This window comes from Pituophis catenifer, unplaced genomic scaffold (assembly GCF_029215685.1).
Source record: "Pituophis catenifer annectens isolate HBS135680 unplaced genomic scaffold, rPitCat1.0.hap2 SCAF_1, whole genome shotgun sequence".
Classification (NCBI taxonomy): Eukaryota; Metazoa; Chordata; class Lepidosauria; order Squamata; family Colubridae; genus Pituophis; species Pituophis catenifer.
The window spans coordinates 322,762,567-322,781,542 of NW_027256881.1; the positions used below are offsets into that span (position 1 = coordinate 322,762,567).

At 39.2% G+C, this 18,976-nt stretch overlaps 1 protein-coding gene across 1 annotated transcript; it reads right to left on the reverse strand.

The window, feature by feature from the left end:
* Positions 1–1,883: 1,883 nt before the first annotated feature.
* On the reverse strand, positions 1,884–14,344 carry CCDC198 (coiled-coil domain containing 198). Its single transcript, XM_070931650.1, has 6 exons — positions 14,134–14,344; positions 9,114–9,208; positions 7,383–7,469; positions 5,471–5,560; positions 4,701–4,863; positions 1,884–2,143 (listed from the first exon to the last, which is right to left on the reverse strand). The coding sequence occupies exons 1-6, from the start codon at positions 14,342–14,344 to the stop codon at positions 1,884–1,886; spliced, it is 906 nt and encodes a 301-aa protein (XP_070787751.1).
* Between the last annotated feature and the right edge of the window lie 4,632 nt (positions 14,345–18,976).

The window sequence follows — 18,976 nt, forward strand, 5'->3', positions numbered from 1 at the left end:
GTTCTTCAGCATATCTTGGAGTTTCGCGATGAGGCTTTCATCGTTTTTCTGGCTCTTCAATAGTTTTAATATTTCTGACCTGAGTTCGTTATTCTCTATTTCGATTTCCTCCTGGTCATCATTTTCATCTATTATTTCTTCGTCTTCAGTGGTGTATTCTTCGGATTCTCTCGAAATCGCGTTTGTGGATTCGTTGATTATTTCTTGTTCTGTTTCCATTTCTTTGCTGTATGCCCTGGTGTTGGGCCTATCTTTCTTAGACATTTTTAGGTTTTTATTGAGTCAATTAACCATCCTCTGCTACCAGCTTGTTGCAATATTTTCAGGATCAGACTCAATAAATTTAGTAAGAGTTAAAGGTTTAAATATATCTTCCTTTATTTACATTAGGCATTCTATATTCACTGAATATTCACAGATAGAAGCAGGTAAGTGGGGGCAAACAGCTCCTTATATATGTACAATGGGTGGAGCTAGATATGGGAGTGGTGAATTATGAATACATTAAGAAGTGAAGAATAAGTTAACCCCTGATACCCCGTTTATACATTATTTACACATTATAGAATAAGGCATTTACATCTGACAGGGTGGGTCACTCTGACTGGTTGTGGTTTCAAAAGAATCTCTGATAAGGAGGGGAATTAATTTTCATAATGTGGTTTCCTTGTTCTATAATGTAAAGGAGATTACTAGAGATTTTTTCTCCTTTTTGGAAAATAGCTCAATCTCACAAATGGTGAACAAAAGCAATTTTATTTTTTTTAAAAAAAGGTATATTATAATTCTTTTTAACTTTAAATACTCAAATACATCGATGTTGAAGCAGATACAGTATTTTTTTAAAAAAAGACAAATACTCCTCCAAATAGACAAGCTGTGCTGATCTACCACAAATAGCATTTTTCCTTCCATTATTATTATTACTAAAAAGAACTTAGAGAACAAGATACAGATATTCTAGAATATGCCTGATTCCAGGCTATGATAAAACACAATTATTTTTGTACAGAAATCTACAGAAATCTATTGCATAATAAGCAAGGCATATTGCATAAGCAGGCAAAGCAAAAGAAATTAGAATTTAATGCAGCTTTTGCCAAATATATTTACATATTTCTTTATCTCCTTGATAAGTTGTAAAAGAATCCCAAGAAAAAGTCCTCTGTTGCAGCCTCTTGTGGTAATTCTAGCTACTTATCAAAGCTGTTGGAGTGATAGTACATCCCCCTTTTCCTAGCTCAAGGACAATAACTTCTTGCTCTGTTTTCCGGAATTCACTTTCTTCTTTTAAAAGAACAAAGGTTTTTTTTCTTCTATAAGAAGCAAAGGAGGGGGGATAGAATCTCCCAAAGAATCTGTGCTGAAGCCTATGCTTGAGAAGGGTGTGTAGTCATACTCAGAGGCTGCCTGGCATTTAGACTGGCAGGGGGAATTCAATACTGTGATGTAGGCTGACTATTGACTACACTGTTTTATTTTCTATAGATCTAAGGCAATAATAAATATGAATGGAGATAGATGATAGAAGATAGATAGATAGATAGATAGATAGATAGATGGATGGATGGATGGATGGATGGATGGATGGATGGATGGATGGATAGATAGATAGATAGATAGATAGATAGATAGATAGATAGATAGATAGATAGATAGGATAAATGGATGGATGGGTGGATGGGTGGATGGATGGATAGATGGGTGGATGGATGGATGGATAGATAGATAGATAGATAGATAGATAGATAGATAGATAGATAGATAGATAGGATAGATGATATAGATAATAGACAGAGATAGAATAGATGATAGGAGAATTACAAATGGAAGAGGAGAATAATGTCAGAATACCATCTCTAAAAGGCTGTCTTATACATGACCTATATAATTTCTTTATCAAAAAAATCATCAAAAAGGGTAATCCTTTCTGTCTTAGTCCTCACTAAAGCAGGTCTCCGATAAGGTTTCTTAAAGTTGTCATTGCAATCACTCCAGTTATTGGTGTCAGTGCTGGAAGCATCTGAAGACGACTCTGTTGTTGCTTGTTGCTTCAACAGCCATGTCTCCACTTTGTGCCTCTGGTCCAGATGGGATTTAGGTGACCCAGATTCTTTAAGAAATTCTCTGTGCCACAAATCTCCTAACAAAACAAGCAAAGGAGGCTTCAGTATTATACAAACACACAGGAAGAACTGTGATGCATTAGCAACCTTGGATCAGTGCCATTTGGTCCAGCTTAGTCCCAACCTAGCACTTCAGAAACCATAATCCATTGATAGCATTGGCCATACTGGCCACAGATTATGAGAGTTGGGGACCAAATTCTCTGAAGGAGAACAGGTTGGCCCCACAGCATTCCTGCAAATAAAATGCTAGAGGTTGGCGCTTTGGCTTGGGTTACTTCAGCCTAATTTTTTATTCTAAAATATGTTAACAGATCAGGCATCAGGAATCCTAGTAGACATATAAGAGCTCCACACCTGAAGTCTGTAATCACATTGCCCACCTCTGATATACTGCACTTGTATAAAATGAACTTTAGCTTTCTCCCAATCTTCAAAGACAAAAGGGCACGCTTTTCCATCAGTGTATGAGAGGCTGTTTTAGTTTTTTGTGGTGAAATAATACCTGACAATAACCAAGATTAACTTGTTAGCCTTTGAAGCATCACAAAACCCATCTCTGTCTCCTTTTATGAAATGAGCATAATAAAAGAAAAGGCAGATTCTGTCAGAGTTTGCAGCAATCCAACCAGCACACAAGTAAATAATTCAGCAGGATTCATTTATATAAGAAACTTCTCAGTGAACCTAAGCCACACCCAGGCTCTGAGCTGTCTGGGTCACCAAACACTCCCCATTGGCTGACCTGTTACTGTGTCTATTCCAATTCATGAACTCTTATATACTGACAGTTTCGTATTTCCACTTAGGACTCATTTCCACCAAGGAAGAGCTAATGGGGAAAAAATTCTACAATCAAGTGTTAACCCCAAGGCATCGCTCTAAAAATGATTAATGTACAGTTAGTGGGAGAAACTACTCTGGAATACATGCCTATGGCCATTCTTTAGATATTTTTTGACCTAGTATTCTATACTAACACTTTGTCACAGGTAGAAATGAATTCTGTGTTATTCCAATTCAGAAATCGATTGTGGCACCTGGAATGGAGTCTCACCATTCCTAGAATTTCTAAAAGCTTATGGCATGGTACAAATTTTACAGCATCCCTGATTCTGTACCATACAAGTGGCTAAGGACTTTATGTCAAATCAAGTATTTTTAGTACAGATGCGTACAGTAAAAAAAGAGAAATGGTTCGATGCAACAATTTGCTATTGGGAAAGTGGAAAAAACAATAGGACAATAAAATGATGTATCTAATTAAAAATTTTGCATAGTTGTGTCACTTGGTGAGAGGATTTGGCCACTTGATGTGCAAGTGTGGGATAAGCATCCCTTAAAAAGCAATAAACACAAAATTTATCAATGTCGCCCTCATACTTTATGTCATCTCTACCATACTGGAAGTCAATCAGCATGCAATCTTAAGCCCAGTACAAAATAGAAACAATGCGTCTATGACTGTATCCTTGGAATAATTTCATCCCAGTTGGAATCTGTATTACCTGTTCTAATTCTAGTTATAGGGGAGCTCACGGGCATCTCTTGTTCTGACATCCTCCTGCATCATTTAGTGAGCCACTTTGATTACTAGACTCAATATCCTTGTTTCAGTCATAGTTGAATTATTAATATTTAAGTATATTGGTAGGGGATGTGGCGGCTCAGTGGCTAAGATGCTGAGCTTGTCGCTCGAAAGATTGGCAGTTCAACGGATCAAATCCAGTGGTGGGTTGCTCCTGGTTCTATCCAGTTCTTGTAAACCTGTAGTAAAATCAGCAGGAGGCTCCACCCACGTGCCCGGATGTCATAATGGATGATCTGTGCACACACTCCCATTGCAAACCGGTAGTAAAGGTAAGTAGAACCCACCGCTGGTCAAATCCCTAGTGCCGCATAACGGGATGAGCTCCTGTTACTTGTCCCAGCTTCTGCCAACCTAGCAGTTCAAAAGCATGTAAAAAATGCAAGTAGAAAAATAGGGACCACCTTTGGTGGGAAAGTAACAGCATTCCGTGCGCCTTTGGCATTTAGTCATGCCGGCCACATGATCATGGAGACATCTTTGGACAGCGCTGGCTTTTTGACTTTGAAACGGAGAAGAGCACCACCCCTTAGAGTCAGGAATGACTAGAACATTTGTGCAAAGGGAATCTTTACTTTTACCTATATTGGTCTACATCTATTGGCAGGTGGTGCAAGAAGACAGCAATAGCACTTATACTTATATACTGCTTCACAATGCTTTCCAGCCCTCTCTAAGTGGTTTACAGAGTCATCATATTTCCCCCCAATAATCCAGGTCCTCATTTTACCAACCTCAGAAGGATGGAAGGTTAAATTAACCCTGAGCCCATCAGGATCGAATTCCTAGCAGTAGGCAGAGTCAGCCCGCACTACTGCATTCTAACCATTGCAGCAATATGTTGACGGGTTTACAAAGAGTTCTAAGAAGGAAACTATGAAACAAAGATGGTGCCAATGTAGAGATTAAAAGGTTAGGAATCACCTTAACTCTGTAGCAGCATCAATGATGTTGACTTAAAAATGGATTGCTTTGATGATACTTACCATGGCTTCCATTAAATGTTTGTTCATGCTCAGTAGAGTGTCGGTCTTCATCATCAGAGCTTTGAGTTCCCCGCATATGCTCAAGAGTACCCAGCAGATGAAGATCTCTCATTTTTGGCTTATTAAGCCTAGCTTCTTGTTGCAGACGCCTTTTTAGTTCTGCCTGAATTGATAAATAATTCCTTATAAGCTACAGATACACAACGGTCTCAGAATCGCTTGAGAGATATTCTTTTTTCTGAAAGAAACTGGAGTTGTTTTCAAAAATGCCAGCAGAATTTTAATCACCTTAAAAAAAAACCCAACCTCTAGACTTCTGAGAATTCTTGGTGGAAAATCATGGCCAGGAGTTTATTTATTTTTTAAAAAAAATGAAAGAGGTTTGCATTGTTGTTATACTCTTAAAAGTACAGTCTATTCTTATTTTATCTTAAAAATAAGAACAAAGTTCTAAAGTGCTATTCCTAAAAGAACAAGTTAATTGAGAAATAAAGTTTTAATAAATATGTACATATAATTGATGTACAAATGAATAAGTTTCACATGATTAGTGTAGTAACGTATGTTTAATATGCTTCCAGCTCGATGATTAAACAGATCAAACAACTACTGCTATACAAATGCCAATAATACAAATTTCTACAAAACACACGCCATTAAATTGCTATTCAGTGCATAAAACAGAGACTCCCTCAATTTATTCCATCATCCACTTTTCTCCTTAAATATTCCAATTGTATTGCACCAGTAGTAAAGTATCCCAGGTTTACCTCTTTTCTTATTTCAAGCATCTTCATCTGGAGTAAATACTGCCTTCTTCCAGCAGGATGCCCAGCAACATGCTCTCCTCTCCCAAGTTCCTTCCAGGTTAAGCAGAGGATTCAAAGACATAACAAAAAACCTTTTATGAAACAAAGCCAAGATTGCTTTGAACATCACTGCATTATCCAGTTTATATACTAGGGAGGTCATGGCTGCCCAAATCCAGATGACCACGAGATGGCAGAAAACTAGTTGTCAGGATTCCAAGTAACACCCCCAACGAAAGAAGGCTCCGAGGCTTGAAGTTCCTCAAAATTCCATTTCATTAGAGATGTCATATTGGCACATCTGGAAAAACCCGAATCTGAAAGCTCCCAGGTTTTCCCCACCCAAAAGAAAGTCCAAGTCCCTTCCCCTGCACCCACATGTCCATCACATGGTCCAATCAATACACTATCCCAACTGGAGATGCCTCCCATTTGCAGCCCTCCAGGTGCAGGGCAAGATGTCCTTGACTCTCTGAGAAAGGAATGTTATTATGACTATATATCACCCTGGCTCCATACAATCCCCCCTCCCAGTTTCCTACAGTAATAAATGTGGCAGGCTTGAAGGCCCAATGCAAAAGATGGCTTCCAGCCCTGACACTAATATCCTCTGGATTTTGGTAGCCAAAGGCCAGTGACACTGAAACAGTCTTCACCAGTCTTCTTTTAAACTATTTTAAATCACAGATTCTTTACCCACAGATGTAACCATAGAACTTTTTGAAAAGATACAGAGATGATGTTAGATCAATCTGAAGGGTCTGAATCAATCCGAAAGTCATCTAAAGGCAAGGTCAAGAAAGTCAGCATGGCAACGATGATTACACAACTGTCCATCCTCATGTGCATTGTATGTACAGTAGGCATAAAAATGAACAGGACTTGAACTCTGCCTATGTAGCCACCATCTTGACGGGTTTTTTTAATTTCCACCTATAGATATCCTATTCCTACAATGGAACATAGGAAGTGAACAAAAGGCAGTCAAATCAAACATTTGGCTAGTCTAGATTGCCTTCTTCCATTTACATGGCCGATGCTTCTGTATTTTTAATGGCTGGTATTTAAAGGACAGTAAATTGGAGGTAAGCACTCCAATCAATTTCTTGATAAGTAGTTCAAGACTTTCTGTAAGGTGACTCTCCCTAATGGAATTGACAGAGAATTCCCATCATCCCTGAGCATTTGCCACAAGGTGATCAGATAGAAATAGTAAGCTTAGACACCTGGAAGGGCCCAAATTGGAATAAGTTACTTTAGATACAAATTAACTTGACAGACTGATTGCAAACTAACAACATGGAAATACTTGCGCAGTTATGTTGTTTACAAATTGGAAGACTGGAATACCTGCTCATCCGGATGTTGTTAGGTTGGCAGCAATATGCTGTGTTTGCAAGGCAGTTGCAGTTCATGTGACAGCCCTGATGGCTAATTGGGACACTAACTCCATTATTCATCAGGAGAGGCCACCAGTAGCAATTGATTGCAATTTTTAAGAGTCACCAAACTACTGTATAAAAATAACTGTACTAAGGATAGGATTTATGTTACTTCAGCAATAGCTGGATGACACCATAGGTCACTCACATGCTTGTGTATCAAGTATGAATGTCTAAAATATGCAAGTAACAGAACTAACATATTGGGTTTTGCAAATAAAAATGTAACTATATTTATCCCTGCTACCTACTTGGAATCACAAAACAGTGTTCTTTGTATGGTGGAGGAAGAGGCAGAAGAAGGAGCAGAAGGAAGAGGAGGCATGCCCAACATTTTTAGAAGGGTGTTGAATTTTAACTCCAAATTCATCTTTCTTTATTTCATAAATCAATTCTTGTAATCCCCCCCCCCGTTTTCTTTGAATATTTACCTTTTCCTTCAGCGTCACTGTCCCTCCTTGCAGATTCGGGTATTTGGCTGCAGGGATGCTGTCTGCAAGAATAAATGGCTCCAATTTCTGCAAAGCCAAGAAAAGAGTAAAACTGTGGAATCAGTGGTGGGTTTCAAATTTTTTTACTACCGGTTCTGTGGGTGTGGCATTTATTTATAGCACATTTATAAATATCCCACATTATTCAATGGAATTTTTCCCAGTGGAGAAACTTCTGCCTTTTGCATTTGTAAAGAATGGTTACTAATCAAGGTATAGTCACTAGGTGGCAGCCAGTAACACTACAAAGCTAAAGGTTTCCTTAAATGTTGCAAATGCTGTTGAGGTGCAAAAGAGAGGAGGCAGACAGGTCACAGTCATTCTAGTTGATAAACATCATCTTGCATGATTGAAAATACAAAAGTGTAAGAATAATTGTTCAATTAAAATTAAAACAAAATGCTAAAATTATGTAAGATTTCATACAAGGAACACACAGCTTTTGGTCCACCTGAACAGATCCTATATTACCTAGGTCAATGTTTCTCAACCTTGTCAACTTTAAGATGTGTGGACTTCAATTCCCAGAATGCTCTAGCATTGCTAATTGGGGAATTCTGGGAATTGAAGTCCACACATCTTACAGCTGACAAGGTTGAGAAATACTAACCTACCGGTAGATCCTATCCAAGTTTCCATTATGATACCGGTATCTGATAAGAATGACAGAGGAAAAAAAAAAAATTAAAATAAACTAAGGCATTCATAAACTTGCTTAATATTTTGGGCAACCACCACAATATTTGTCAGATTTCAGAATTTAAATAACCCAAGGACCCTCTTGAGTGCTTCAAATTGTTTTATGATTTTGAAAGAGAGTATAGAAGTGGGCTAAAAATAGCATTTAAAAAACTCCTCAAACCTTCAGTGATATTTCTCGTACCATGCTGTACTGTAATAAGATGACCAGGTCTTCTGCTTGAAGTTTAAATATTGTTAGTGGTCCAAGCCCATTTTATAGTTTACTTGAAAGAATTGTTGGTTCATTTATTTAGGTTTTGTTTTTTCCCCTTTTGTAACTTATGCGGGACTTATCTGGGAGGAAGAAGTGGAGCCCTATAGACAAGTGAAATTAATAAAATACAAGGTCAGTGAATCCTCTGGGTGAAGACTTGGCAATAAAAATTACAGACCTGGATAGAATATAATCACCCTTAAGGATGTAACACAAATCTCATCAGAGATGAGACAACTTCTCCATTGATACGACATCTTTCATTGGTGCATTTGAGGAAGTTATGTTTCCTCTCCTTTTTGCCTAATTGGTTAGTTTTCATTCAGAACCCTAGCACTTTGCCTGAAAGTTGGAATGGGAGGTTCCTCATGAAACACCTTTTGCAGTTTCTTTTAATCTTACTCATTGCTGAAGCATTCTAACTCTGCAAAACTAGGCCACATGAAAAGAATCAACAAGCTAGCAAGATGCATCCAGCAGGATCTCATAAAGTATTCTCAACAGGAAGAGGGTGCTGGAGGGGATTGAGGAGAGTGAAGAAGGAGACAGACCTTCAAAGAGATTTTAGCAAATTGAAGAACACTAACAAGAATTCCTTGGGGAGTGGATTTTTCTCATTGGAATTTGCTGATGTGGCTTGAAGAGACAAGATGCCAGCAATTTAAATTCAGCTTCAGTGTGAAAGAGAAGGAACTAGGGATCAAGAGGCATCTTACCTGAAGTCTTCGAGGTGGATGCTGCTTGATGATGCTTCCTCCTCCTTCTCCTCCTCCTCCTCCTTGTGTGGGGTCTAACAGATTTGGCCTGGGCACTTGAAGGAAGGGAAGCATTTTAAAAATCTGAGCTGATTATGCAAAATTGGTGAATTGCTATTTCTTTGTCATGGAAGACTGATTATTTGATATTTTTTAAATAAAGAATGGGGTACCCAACTCATTTTTATTCTTGCCTTTAGATTTTATTCATAGAAACAAAGAATGGTCGATACATATAACAAGTGTTTCTCAATCTTGTCAACTTTAAGACGTGTGGACTTCAATTCCCAGAATTCTCCAGCCAGCAATGCTGAGGAATTCTGGGAGTTAAAGTCCACACATCTTAGAGATGACAAGGTTGAGATACACTGCGTATAAGATATCCCTTCTTATCAGTCCAAATCTATTTACTCAAAGAAGGGCTCTTTTTGTGAATATGCAAAGCAGAGTGTCAGGGTTCCAAGTAACACCCCCAATGAAACAAGACTCCAAGCCCTGGGACTCCTCAAAGTTCCATTTTACCAGATGTGCCAATATGACATCTCTAATAAAATCTTTCTTTTGTTGGGGATGTTACTTGGAACCCTGACACAGAAGTTCATGACAGACACTGTCCAGGACACTCACAAAACTGACACTTCAGCAGGATTAGTGTGAGAAAACGGCTGCAAAAGAATTACAAACTGTCTTTTGCAGGAAATCACTTTTCCATTATAAACAACAGAATCCATTTTTTAAATCTCTTTCATCAAACCCAGATGTTTATGCAAGTGCTTGTGGTATAATAAAACAATACAGGATCTGTTGCTAAATGACCGGAACGCATTAGTATTCTCTGCAGTCTTTCAACTTGTGAGAAGTGACTCCACTTAAAGTAGAAGTACATTTCCTTTCATCTTTAAAAGAGAATAATCTGCTGCTAGATTATCCAGGAGAGGAGGAGGAAATATCCAGACAGAATCACATTATCATTATTATCTTTGGGAAAACAGATTATCTTTTCATGGTATAGGTACAAAATATGAAATAAGTACAAGAAACAAAAACAAAGCATGACAAACTACCAACAATGGTGCATTGGCATATCTACAAGAAATATCACTTGTCTGCAAGCCAGAACTGGTGGAACCATAAAAAAGACAAAGTAATAGAAATTTAAAAAGCTAATGTGCTCTGAGACTTTAAAATTCAAACAGACAAGTATCTTGCCATACAACATCCCAGAATTAACAACTGTCGATAAGAAAAAAGAAAGAAAAAGTCTTGGTAGTGGACATGGCAGTACTTGGAGACAGCAGAAGAGAAGAGAAAGAACTGGAGAAGATAACAGAATACAAAGACCTGCAAACAGAAGTAGAATGATCATGGCAAAAGACAGCAAAGGTAGTACAGATAGTAACTGGCGCTTTGTGTACAATGCCAAAACATCTGGAGCACCATTTGAACATCATCAGCATTGACAAAATTACCATCAGTCAATGGCCAAAGGCAGATTTGCCTGGAATAGTTTACATCTGGCAATGATATTTTCAAAATTATTAAATTATTATTAAAATTGTTAATAATAAACGTTCAAGAAATATAAGGCAGCTGGTAGCTCTGTCAGATTCCTTGAATGCTATCTAGCTTAGAAAGGCAAATTAGAAATCACATCTTATTAATCAATCAATCAACCAACCAATCAAGATTTGGTCTGCAGTCTGATTCACAAGCTAGCTGGGCCAGAACCAAAAGCCAACTGGTGCCACCTTTTGTTTCCATAACAGTCAAGCAGAAGGTAAATCCACAAAGAAAGCTTAAAATAGCCCCATTCCTTGCTTTTTAAATTTCTCCTCTTAAGAATTGGTCTTCCCCCTTGAGAAGGGAAGTTCTAACACTCAACTTCTCATTAAACTCTGAACCATGTGAATATTTACTCAGCACTTGGTTTCAAGAGACTTTTAAGACCTTATTCCGGAGCAGTGATAGATGATGTGACAATGCATCTACAAAAATCTTCTTTCAGACTCAAGACAGACTTCCTGACCCGTTTAATCTTTTTTGCTGGCTGGGGAATTCTGGGAAGTGAAGTCTGCGTTGCCAAGTTCGAAAAACACTGGTTTAAGTCAATTCATGTTGTGTTTCTAATTGGTCTCTTGATTCTTTTCCTAAAAACTGTATTTCAAAGGTCTGAATTTGTCTTGCTTTGTAATATGTCTGTCTAAAGGACCCATTCCTACTTGAATTTAATCAAACTTCTGTTATGAATATCTACTGTAAGTTTTGCCATTACTGCATATTCTCTCATTTTGGTTTCAATAATTTTTAGGACATACTGCCTACCAGTTAACTTTTTAAGTTTTTCCACTGCAGCTATTTGTTTTTCAACAATTAGGTATTAACAGCAATATCATTCACTATGGAAAACTATAATATATAGTAGTGATGACAGAATTCAGCTCCAAAGATTATCTTTGGATTATGGTATATTATTAATAATGAAAATTTAATTGTAGATTTAATTGAAATAAAATTATTACATTTGAGTAATTTTTTATGTGTGAGTTTCATAAAGGGGAAACACACTAAATTATATAAAACAAAAAAAGAAAATGACCTATCCTCGTGTTTGTTAAAATAAGACTATGTTTAAAAGGGCATATGTCCAAGATCAGGCAAAATCTGACAGTCAGATAAACTGGTGTTAAGAATAGAAGGTAAAATTATTTAGCTTGTATTTGTATGCAAATTACTTCCCAAATAATTTTTCAAGAATTTTATCATATACAACCATAGAAACGGGCATAGAAACGGAATATATTAGGGGAAAGTAAAGATTGAACAAATGTACATGTTCCTATGTTTACTATTTATTTACAAACATTATTACGCTGTCTATTCTCACGATTCAAGGTTGCATATAAATCTCCTTGCATGTGTGGCGGTCTGGGAATAGTGAGACAGATGTGGGCAGTAGCAGAATGAGGCAAAGTGGAAAGCTAAAGACAGAAAGCATCTCATGCGCATGTCCCTTTCTCTGGCCACTGGAAGTGGGTGGCACATCAGCAGCCTAGGAGAGAAAAGTTATGTCTATGCACTAGTTCTGCAGAAAGTATCTAGAGTGCATCAAATTGATCACTGCATGGAGGAGAAGAAAAGCACAACTGAATTGCAGTCAGCTTTTCTCAACTTTTTAGAGACAGAGATTTCAGTGCCCAAAATTTCTTTGCAAGTGTGAATTCTAGGAATCAAATGAAGTGTTTCTCAACTTCAAATTGCAGAGAACTCTGGGAGTTGAAGTCCACCCTGTCAGTTTCGGAAGCCATTTTTTTCTTTTTAGCTTTCTGACTCCCACATATTTTAGCCTGGGGAATTGGGAGGGGGGATTTTGTTGGAGTGGTGGAAACTTAACCATAACAACATTCCTTACTCTGGGAGTCAAGGACATTTGCCTGCAGCTGGATGGGAGTGACTGGGGATTGTCTCCAGTTACATATGAAGAAGGGATTGGACCATGTGATGAACTTGTGGGTGTTGAGCAGGGTTGTGAACTTTCAACTGGGTGGGGAAAACCTGAAACCAGATTCGGGTTTTCCCAGATGGGCCAACATGACATCTCTAAATTGGAATTTTGAGGAACTTCTTTGAGGAACCCTAACCGTAACCCTAACCCTAACCCTTTGAGTTTTATTTCGTTGGGGATGTTTTTTGGAACCTTGACACACACATCTCAAAATTGCTGAGGTTGAGAAATGCAGGTCAAGAGGGTACCTTAGTTAGAGAAGACTGATTATCCAACCAAGAAACAAGATTATGTATGTGATAGAATACATCAGATAAGCAAGCTCAAGTAAATACTCCTTTCCACAAAACAGTGGAAAAGGATAGACCCATCAATGATTTGCTGGCACCAATTTGCCATACTTGGCCAAGAAACCATCTCATAATGGGGTTTCCATCCCTGAATGATTTATAAATCTTAATCTCCATGAAAAGAGCCTTTATTCTGTTTGCATTTGGTTTTGGTTTGAAACATAACAGGTAGTCCTCATCTTATGACTACAACTGAGACCAGGATTTCCATTGCTAAACAAAGTGGTTGTTAAGTGAATCACACCCGATTTTGCAAATATTTTTTGCAACAGTTGTTAAACTAAACACTGCAGCTGTCATGTGATCATTAAGTGAATCTGATTTCCCCCATTGACTATTCATTGGAAGTTGGCTGGGAAAGTCACAAATGGCTACCATCAGTGGTGGGTTTCAAAACTTTTTACTACTGGTTCTGTGTGTGTGGCTTGATGGGCGTGGCATTGCTTGGTGGGCGTGGCTTGGTGGGCGTGGCAGGGGAAGGTTACTGTAAAATCTCTATTCCCACCTCACTCCAGGGGAAGGATACTGTAAAATCTCCATTCCCTGCCCGATCCAGGGGAAGGTTATTGCAAAATTCCAATTTCCTCCCAATCAACTGGGACTTGGGAGGCAGAGAATACATGGGGGCGGGGCAGTCAGAATTTTTACTACCGGTTCTCTGAACTAAATTTCCGCTACCGGTTCTCCAGAACTGGTCAGAACCTGCTGAAACCCACCTCTGGCTACCATGTGAACCTGGGACACAGTAAATACATGCTGGAATTTCACTCACGTGACCTCAGGATGGTGTGGCAGTAATAAATATGAGGACCAGCCTAAGTCAGGGTTTTTCAAATTTTGATGGACCTTTGAACAGTTGAAAAATGAATTATTGTAAATTAAGAACTATCTGTATAGTATGTGCTACTGCTACCCGGAACGATGAAGGTAAAAAAGTGACACTACAATCCAAACTTCTTCAAACATTTCAAGTTCTACTTTTGATTCCAAAAGTATCACATCACAGTTTAGATATGGGGGAGGAAAGAAAAAAACACACAAAGAGGGCCTTGAAGTTAGTGGAATTTTTTTTTAAAAAAAAAGTCAATCGTGTTCTATTTTAAAAAGATAAAAGGAAACGTTAGATTACCTGTGGGATATCTTCCATAGCATGTCTCTCGCAAAGGTGGAAGTTGTCTTTCCAGAACTGGAGTTCTCCCTGATGAGGAAACAAAAGAGCTTGGCAAGGTCTGGAAGGAATAAACAGTCACACTATTAGGCTGTTTCGGTTCTCTTTCTTCGCATGGCATTGGTGTCACTTTGGTGACCTTCCTATGGGTCTTGGATGAATTCAAGCCCATGTTTTGGAGTTCAGATGAGCTGCTTTCCACCACAAGAGAAAGAAGGAAGGAAGAGGAAGCCCAGTTTTGGAGTTATTAAACATAGAAAGGGATAGAGAACCTCATTCCCAGCCTCAAAAATAATATAGTGCAGTCCTCATAATGGGGTAGCACTGGGAAAGACCAGCCTCAAAGCTGGAGAACATTTTGTTATGCAGGCATCAGTTCTCAAGGGCTTTGCTTTAAATCAGGAGAAACATAAAACACAAAATGAAGTTCAAGATATTTCCTTCGGAAGACAGACGCATAGAAGAGGAGAAACCAGCTTTGGTATTCTGTCTTGTTGATTTCTCTAGTAGCTTCTTGAGATGAATCTGGATTCACAACGTATCCTAATATAGTTCTCCAAGGGCATTTTTCTTGCAGAATATCCCCATATGCGTATGTGCGCATGTGCCAAAACACACATTTATCAAGAGCCAAAGGCCACGTGTTGCTATGGAAACTCCTTTATAAACTCTTCCCATTACCACACTTGGTGAGTCCAGTTAAACATTGACTTGGTCTGGGAGCTTCCTCAAAGGAAAGAATGGGTATCTGGCTTACTCAACCTGTATATTAAATTAGCCCCAAGCATTCTGGATTCCAGTGTAAAAAAAATTACAGAACAGGAATTTGAGAACATACCCTTCTTTCTATTCACCAAAGCATAGTTAATCCCAAACAGTCAGATAAAGTGGTTGCTTCTAGCACGCCCCTTCTACTTGGAATGCCATATTTGGTTTCCACACTTTAAAAATGAGAAATCCAAATACTTTGTTTCCCCAAAAATAAGACCCCGTCTTATATTTTTTGAACCCTGAAATAAGTGTTTGGCATGCGCTCAAAAGCCCAATTGGGCTTATTATCAGGGGATGTCTTATTTTGGGGGAAACAGGGTAGCACATACATTGTGTGCCTTGGGAACAGGTTTTCTTGGATAAGACTTTAGAAGTAAGGTCTTATTCAAAAGGAGAGGTGCTTTATAGATGCTCTGGTGTGGTGTTTCTCAACCCTTAGCAACTTTAAAATGTATGGATGTTAAATCCCGGAATTCCCCAGTCAACATTTCCAGTTACATCTTCTAAATCTGGCTGAGGAATTCTGGGAGCTGAAATTGACACATCTTAAAGTTGCCAAGGTTGAAAAACATTAGTGATTAAAATTTGGGACTTTCAAGGGTTTTGTTTCAGTTTCTAATAGCTAACACAAAAATGTCAAGGTCTTACGTGCTATCTTGACTATATTATCAAATTTTAAAACCACCCATGTCCCCCACTTCTTTCTACATTGCTAGACCTCTTCCTCTTGATGGTCTGTTTCAGTTGTCAGCCCTGGATCTTTATACTGCTTGACGGTTCACTTCTCCCTTGACTCCTGGAGTGACCTCTGATCATGCTTACAATGAATTGGAATATGTGGCTCTTGATCTAATTTACAGTTTCAATAGAAGAGAATATCTGTAGCTCAAGATTGAACAGTGAAGTTCCTGGTGTTCTCTAAGTTTGGTTGTTTATTTGCAGATGTTTCATTACATAATTAGATAACATCATCTGTGCTGGGGAAGGTGGGATTTGCTCCAGTGGTGAAATTCAATTTTTTTTACTACCGGTTCTGTGGGCGTGGCTTGGTGGGCGTGGTGTGGCTTGGTGGGCGTGGCTTGGTGGGCATGGCAGGGGAAGTATACTGCAAAATCCCCATTCCCTCTCCACTCCTGGGGTAAGGATATTGCAAAATCTCCATTCCCACCCCACTCTGGGGCCAGCCAGAAGTGCTATTTGCCGGTTCTCAGAACTATTCAAAATTTCCGCTACCGGTTCTCCAGAACCTGTCAGAACTTGGATTTCACCCCTGGTTTGCTCCCTCTTTATATAGCTTATATAGCTTGACTGTTTCTGCTGCATTGTAATCTCAGCACTCTTGAAGCAGAAAAGTTGCATCCACTGCATCGCCATTTCAGCCACTCAGGAACTCTGGCAGGTAGGTCACGGCACTGATTGCCACCTTAACAGAGGTGTCTTTGGCAACTAGAGCTGTAATCCCTGTGGTACATGATACTAATAGCACTCATTACTGAGCTCAAAATGGCGTGATTTGGTAACTTTTTGTTCTGGGTTCTGGTATACGGATTCTTTTGATTTCTGCTGAAACTGCCAAAGCCTATGAGCTAGAAACCTGCCTGGGACGATGCATTCCATCTGAAGAACATTTTAAGCGCCTTGCTGTTTCAAGCCAAAGTCCACTAGTTCTATGTCTTGTGCCAGCTTTCCAGCAGGTATTAAATGATCTGCAAAGTTTGCCAAGCCTCATAGAGTCCTGCTGTTCTTACTTTGTTCCCAAAACATGAAAAATCACACGGCTGAAAATCATTGGTTGCCATTGAATTTAATTGGCATAATCTGGGTTTGTTCTGGGGGCTGCAAAAATAGAATTGTGGAGCCTATGTGATCCCAAAGTTACTCAACCTATATGTTGGCTAAAATTAAATTGAAAAAGCCCTTTAATATTTCCACGTGTATAATCTTTCAAAAATGTGGGCCAGAATACATCATTCTTTGCTTTTTCCAGGGGCTGAATGAAAAATAAAATTAGTAGTACATCCCAAGTGTTACATTAGATTGGGACCAGGTATCCTTTTTCAGTTGGGGACATCTTTTGAATTATGAGCAAATGTGATGGGTCCATTCAGAAAGAACCTGCCTTGAGGGACTGATTCTTTACAAAGCACCTATTTACTGGATATGAATGAACTCCAAATCTCTATTAACCCAGAGAATCCTTGTGAAGTCTGTGGCGTTCCTAAAGAATAGGAGATACTAATGTCTGATGCACAGTTTTACATATGCCAGTTTTCTCTTTAAGTTCTTTTTTATTCTTAAGGAATCATAGAATCATAGTCATGGAAGGATTTCCCATTCCCCACTATCCTGTCAGAGCTGAAAAAGCTTCTTGGATGAGAAGTGAAACGTCTTCAAAGAAAAAAACAAGAAAGTCCAGTTGCCTCCTGAAAAAAAAGCACCTTTGGGACAACAATGACCTGGATGACTAAGAGAATCTCTACAGACTCGTAGAATCATAGGGGTGGAATGGACCTTGGGGGTCTTCTAGTCCAAATCCCCCTGCCTAAAATAGGACTGCTTATACCAGGGTTGGGCAATTGTGGCTCTTTTACAACCTGTGGACTTCCACTCCCAGAATTCCTGAGACAGCTTGGCTGTCTCAGGAATTCTGGGAGTTGAAGTCCACAGGTTGTAAAAGAGCCACAATTGCCCAACCCTGGTTTATACTATCCCAGACAAATGGTTGTTCAATCTTTTCTTGAAAACCTCCAGGGACCTTTTCCATTGACTAATTGTTCTCCCTGTCAGGAAATTCTTCCTTATTTCCAGTTTGAGTTTCCCTCTGAAGAGCTTCCACCCGTTGCTTCTTGTTCTGCCCTCAGGTGCTATGCAGAGTAAATTGACACCCTCTTTCTCTGTAACTGTTTCCCCAGAGCAGGGGTCGGCAACCTTAAACACTCAAAGAGCCATTTGGACCCGTTTCCCACAGAAAAGAAAACACCGGGAGGCACAAAATCCTTTTAACATCTAAAATGAAGATAACACTGCATATATTGTTTTTTTTTATCTTTATGCTACATATAAAAAAACCTAGTGTGTTGCATTTATGAAATCAATGAACTGCTACAGAGAACACAAATTTTTATTTCTGCACGCAAGAAAAACATTTTGAACTCTGAAAAAAAAAGATGGGTCTAAAAGCTCAATAAAGCTCGCATGCTGGCGGATGTCGCATATTGGCAGTTGTGGCGCATATCTTGAGTGACAGGGAGCTGGGTCAGAGGGATGAAAGAGCCACATGAAGTTCCAGAGCTGCAGGTTGCAGACCCCTGCCCCAGAGCCTTCTCTTCATTAGGATAAACATACATTGCAGTGGGCAGGGCGGGGAGGGGGGAGAGTAACATAAGTAACTCTAGCCGAAAACACTCCCAGCCCCCTTACTCACCTCCCCCCTCAGCTGCTTACCTAGTTCTCTTAGCCATTCATTGTACAATTTAGCCTCCAGACCCCTTATTATTTTTGTCACTCTTCTCTGCACTCTTTCTAGGGCTTTAGCATCTTTTTTTTATTGTGTTGACCAGAACTAGATGCAGTGTTCAGATGTGGCTTCACTAGCACAGTATAGGGGGGTTCTGTCACTTCCATAGAGCGGCACTATCGCTTTGAGAGATAAAAGCAGTGGTGGGATTCAGCCAGTTCGCACCACTTTGGGAGAACCGGCTGTTAACTTTCTGAGCAGTTTGGCAAACTGGTTGTTGGAAGAAATCATTAGGGCAGAGAACCGGTTGTTAAATTACTCGAATCCCACCACTGGATAAAAGGTTAAATCTTTTCAAGAGTCAGATTGCACAGGGAGTTTGGTGGGCACCAGTGGTGGTATTTAACCAGTTGCCGCATGCGCAAGCAAAGCACATATGCAGAAGGCCCCACTCACGCTCACATTTTTGGTGTGCAGCGAACCAGTGGTAAAATTATGTGGAACTCACCTCTAGGGGCACCAAGGGCGTTACATTAGAAAGGCCTTGCCTATGAATTAGATGGACCAATGATCAGT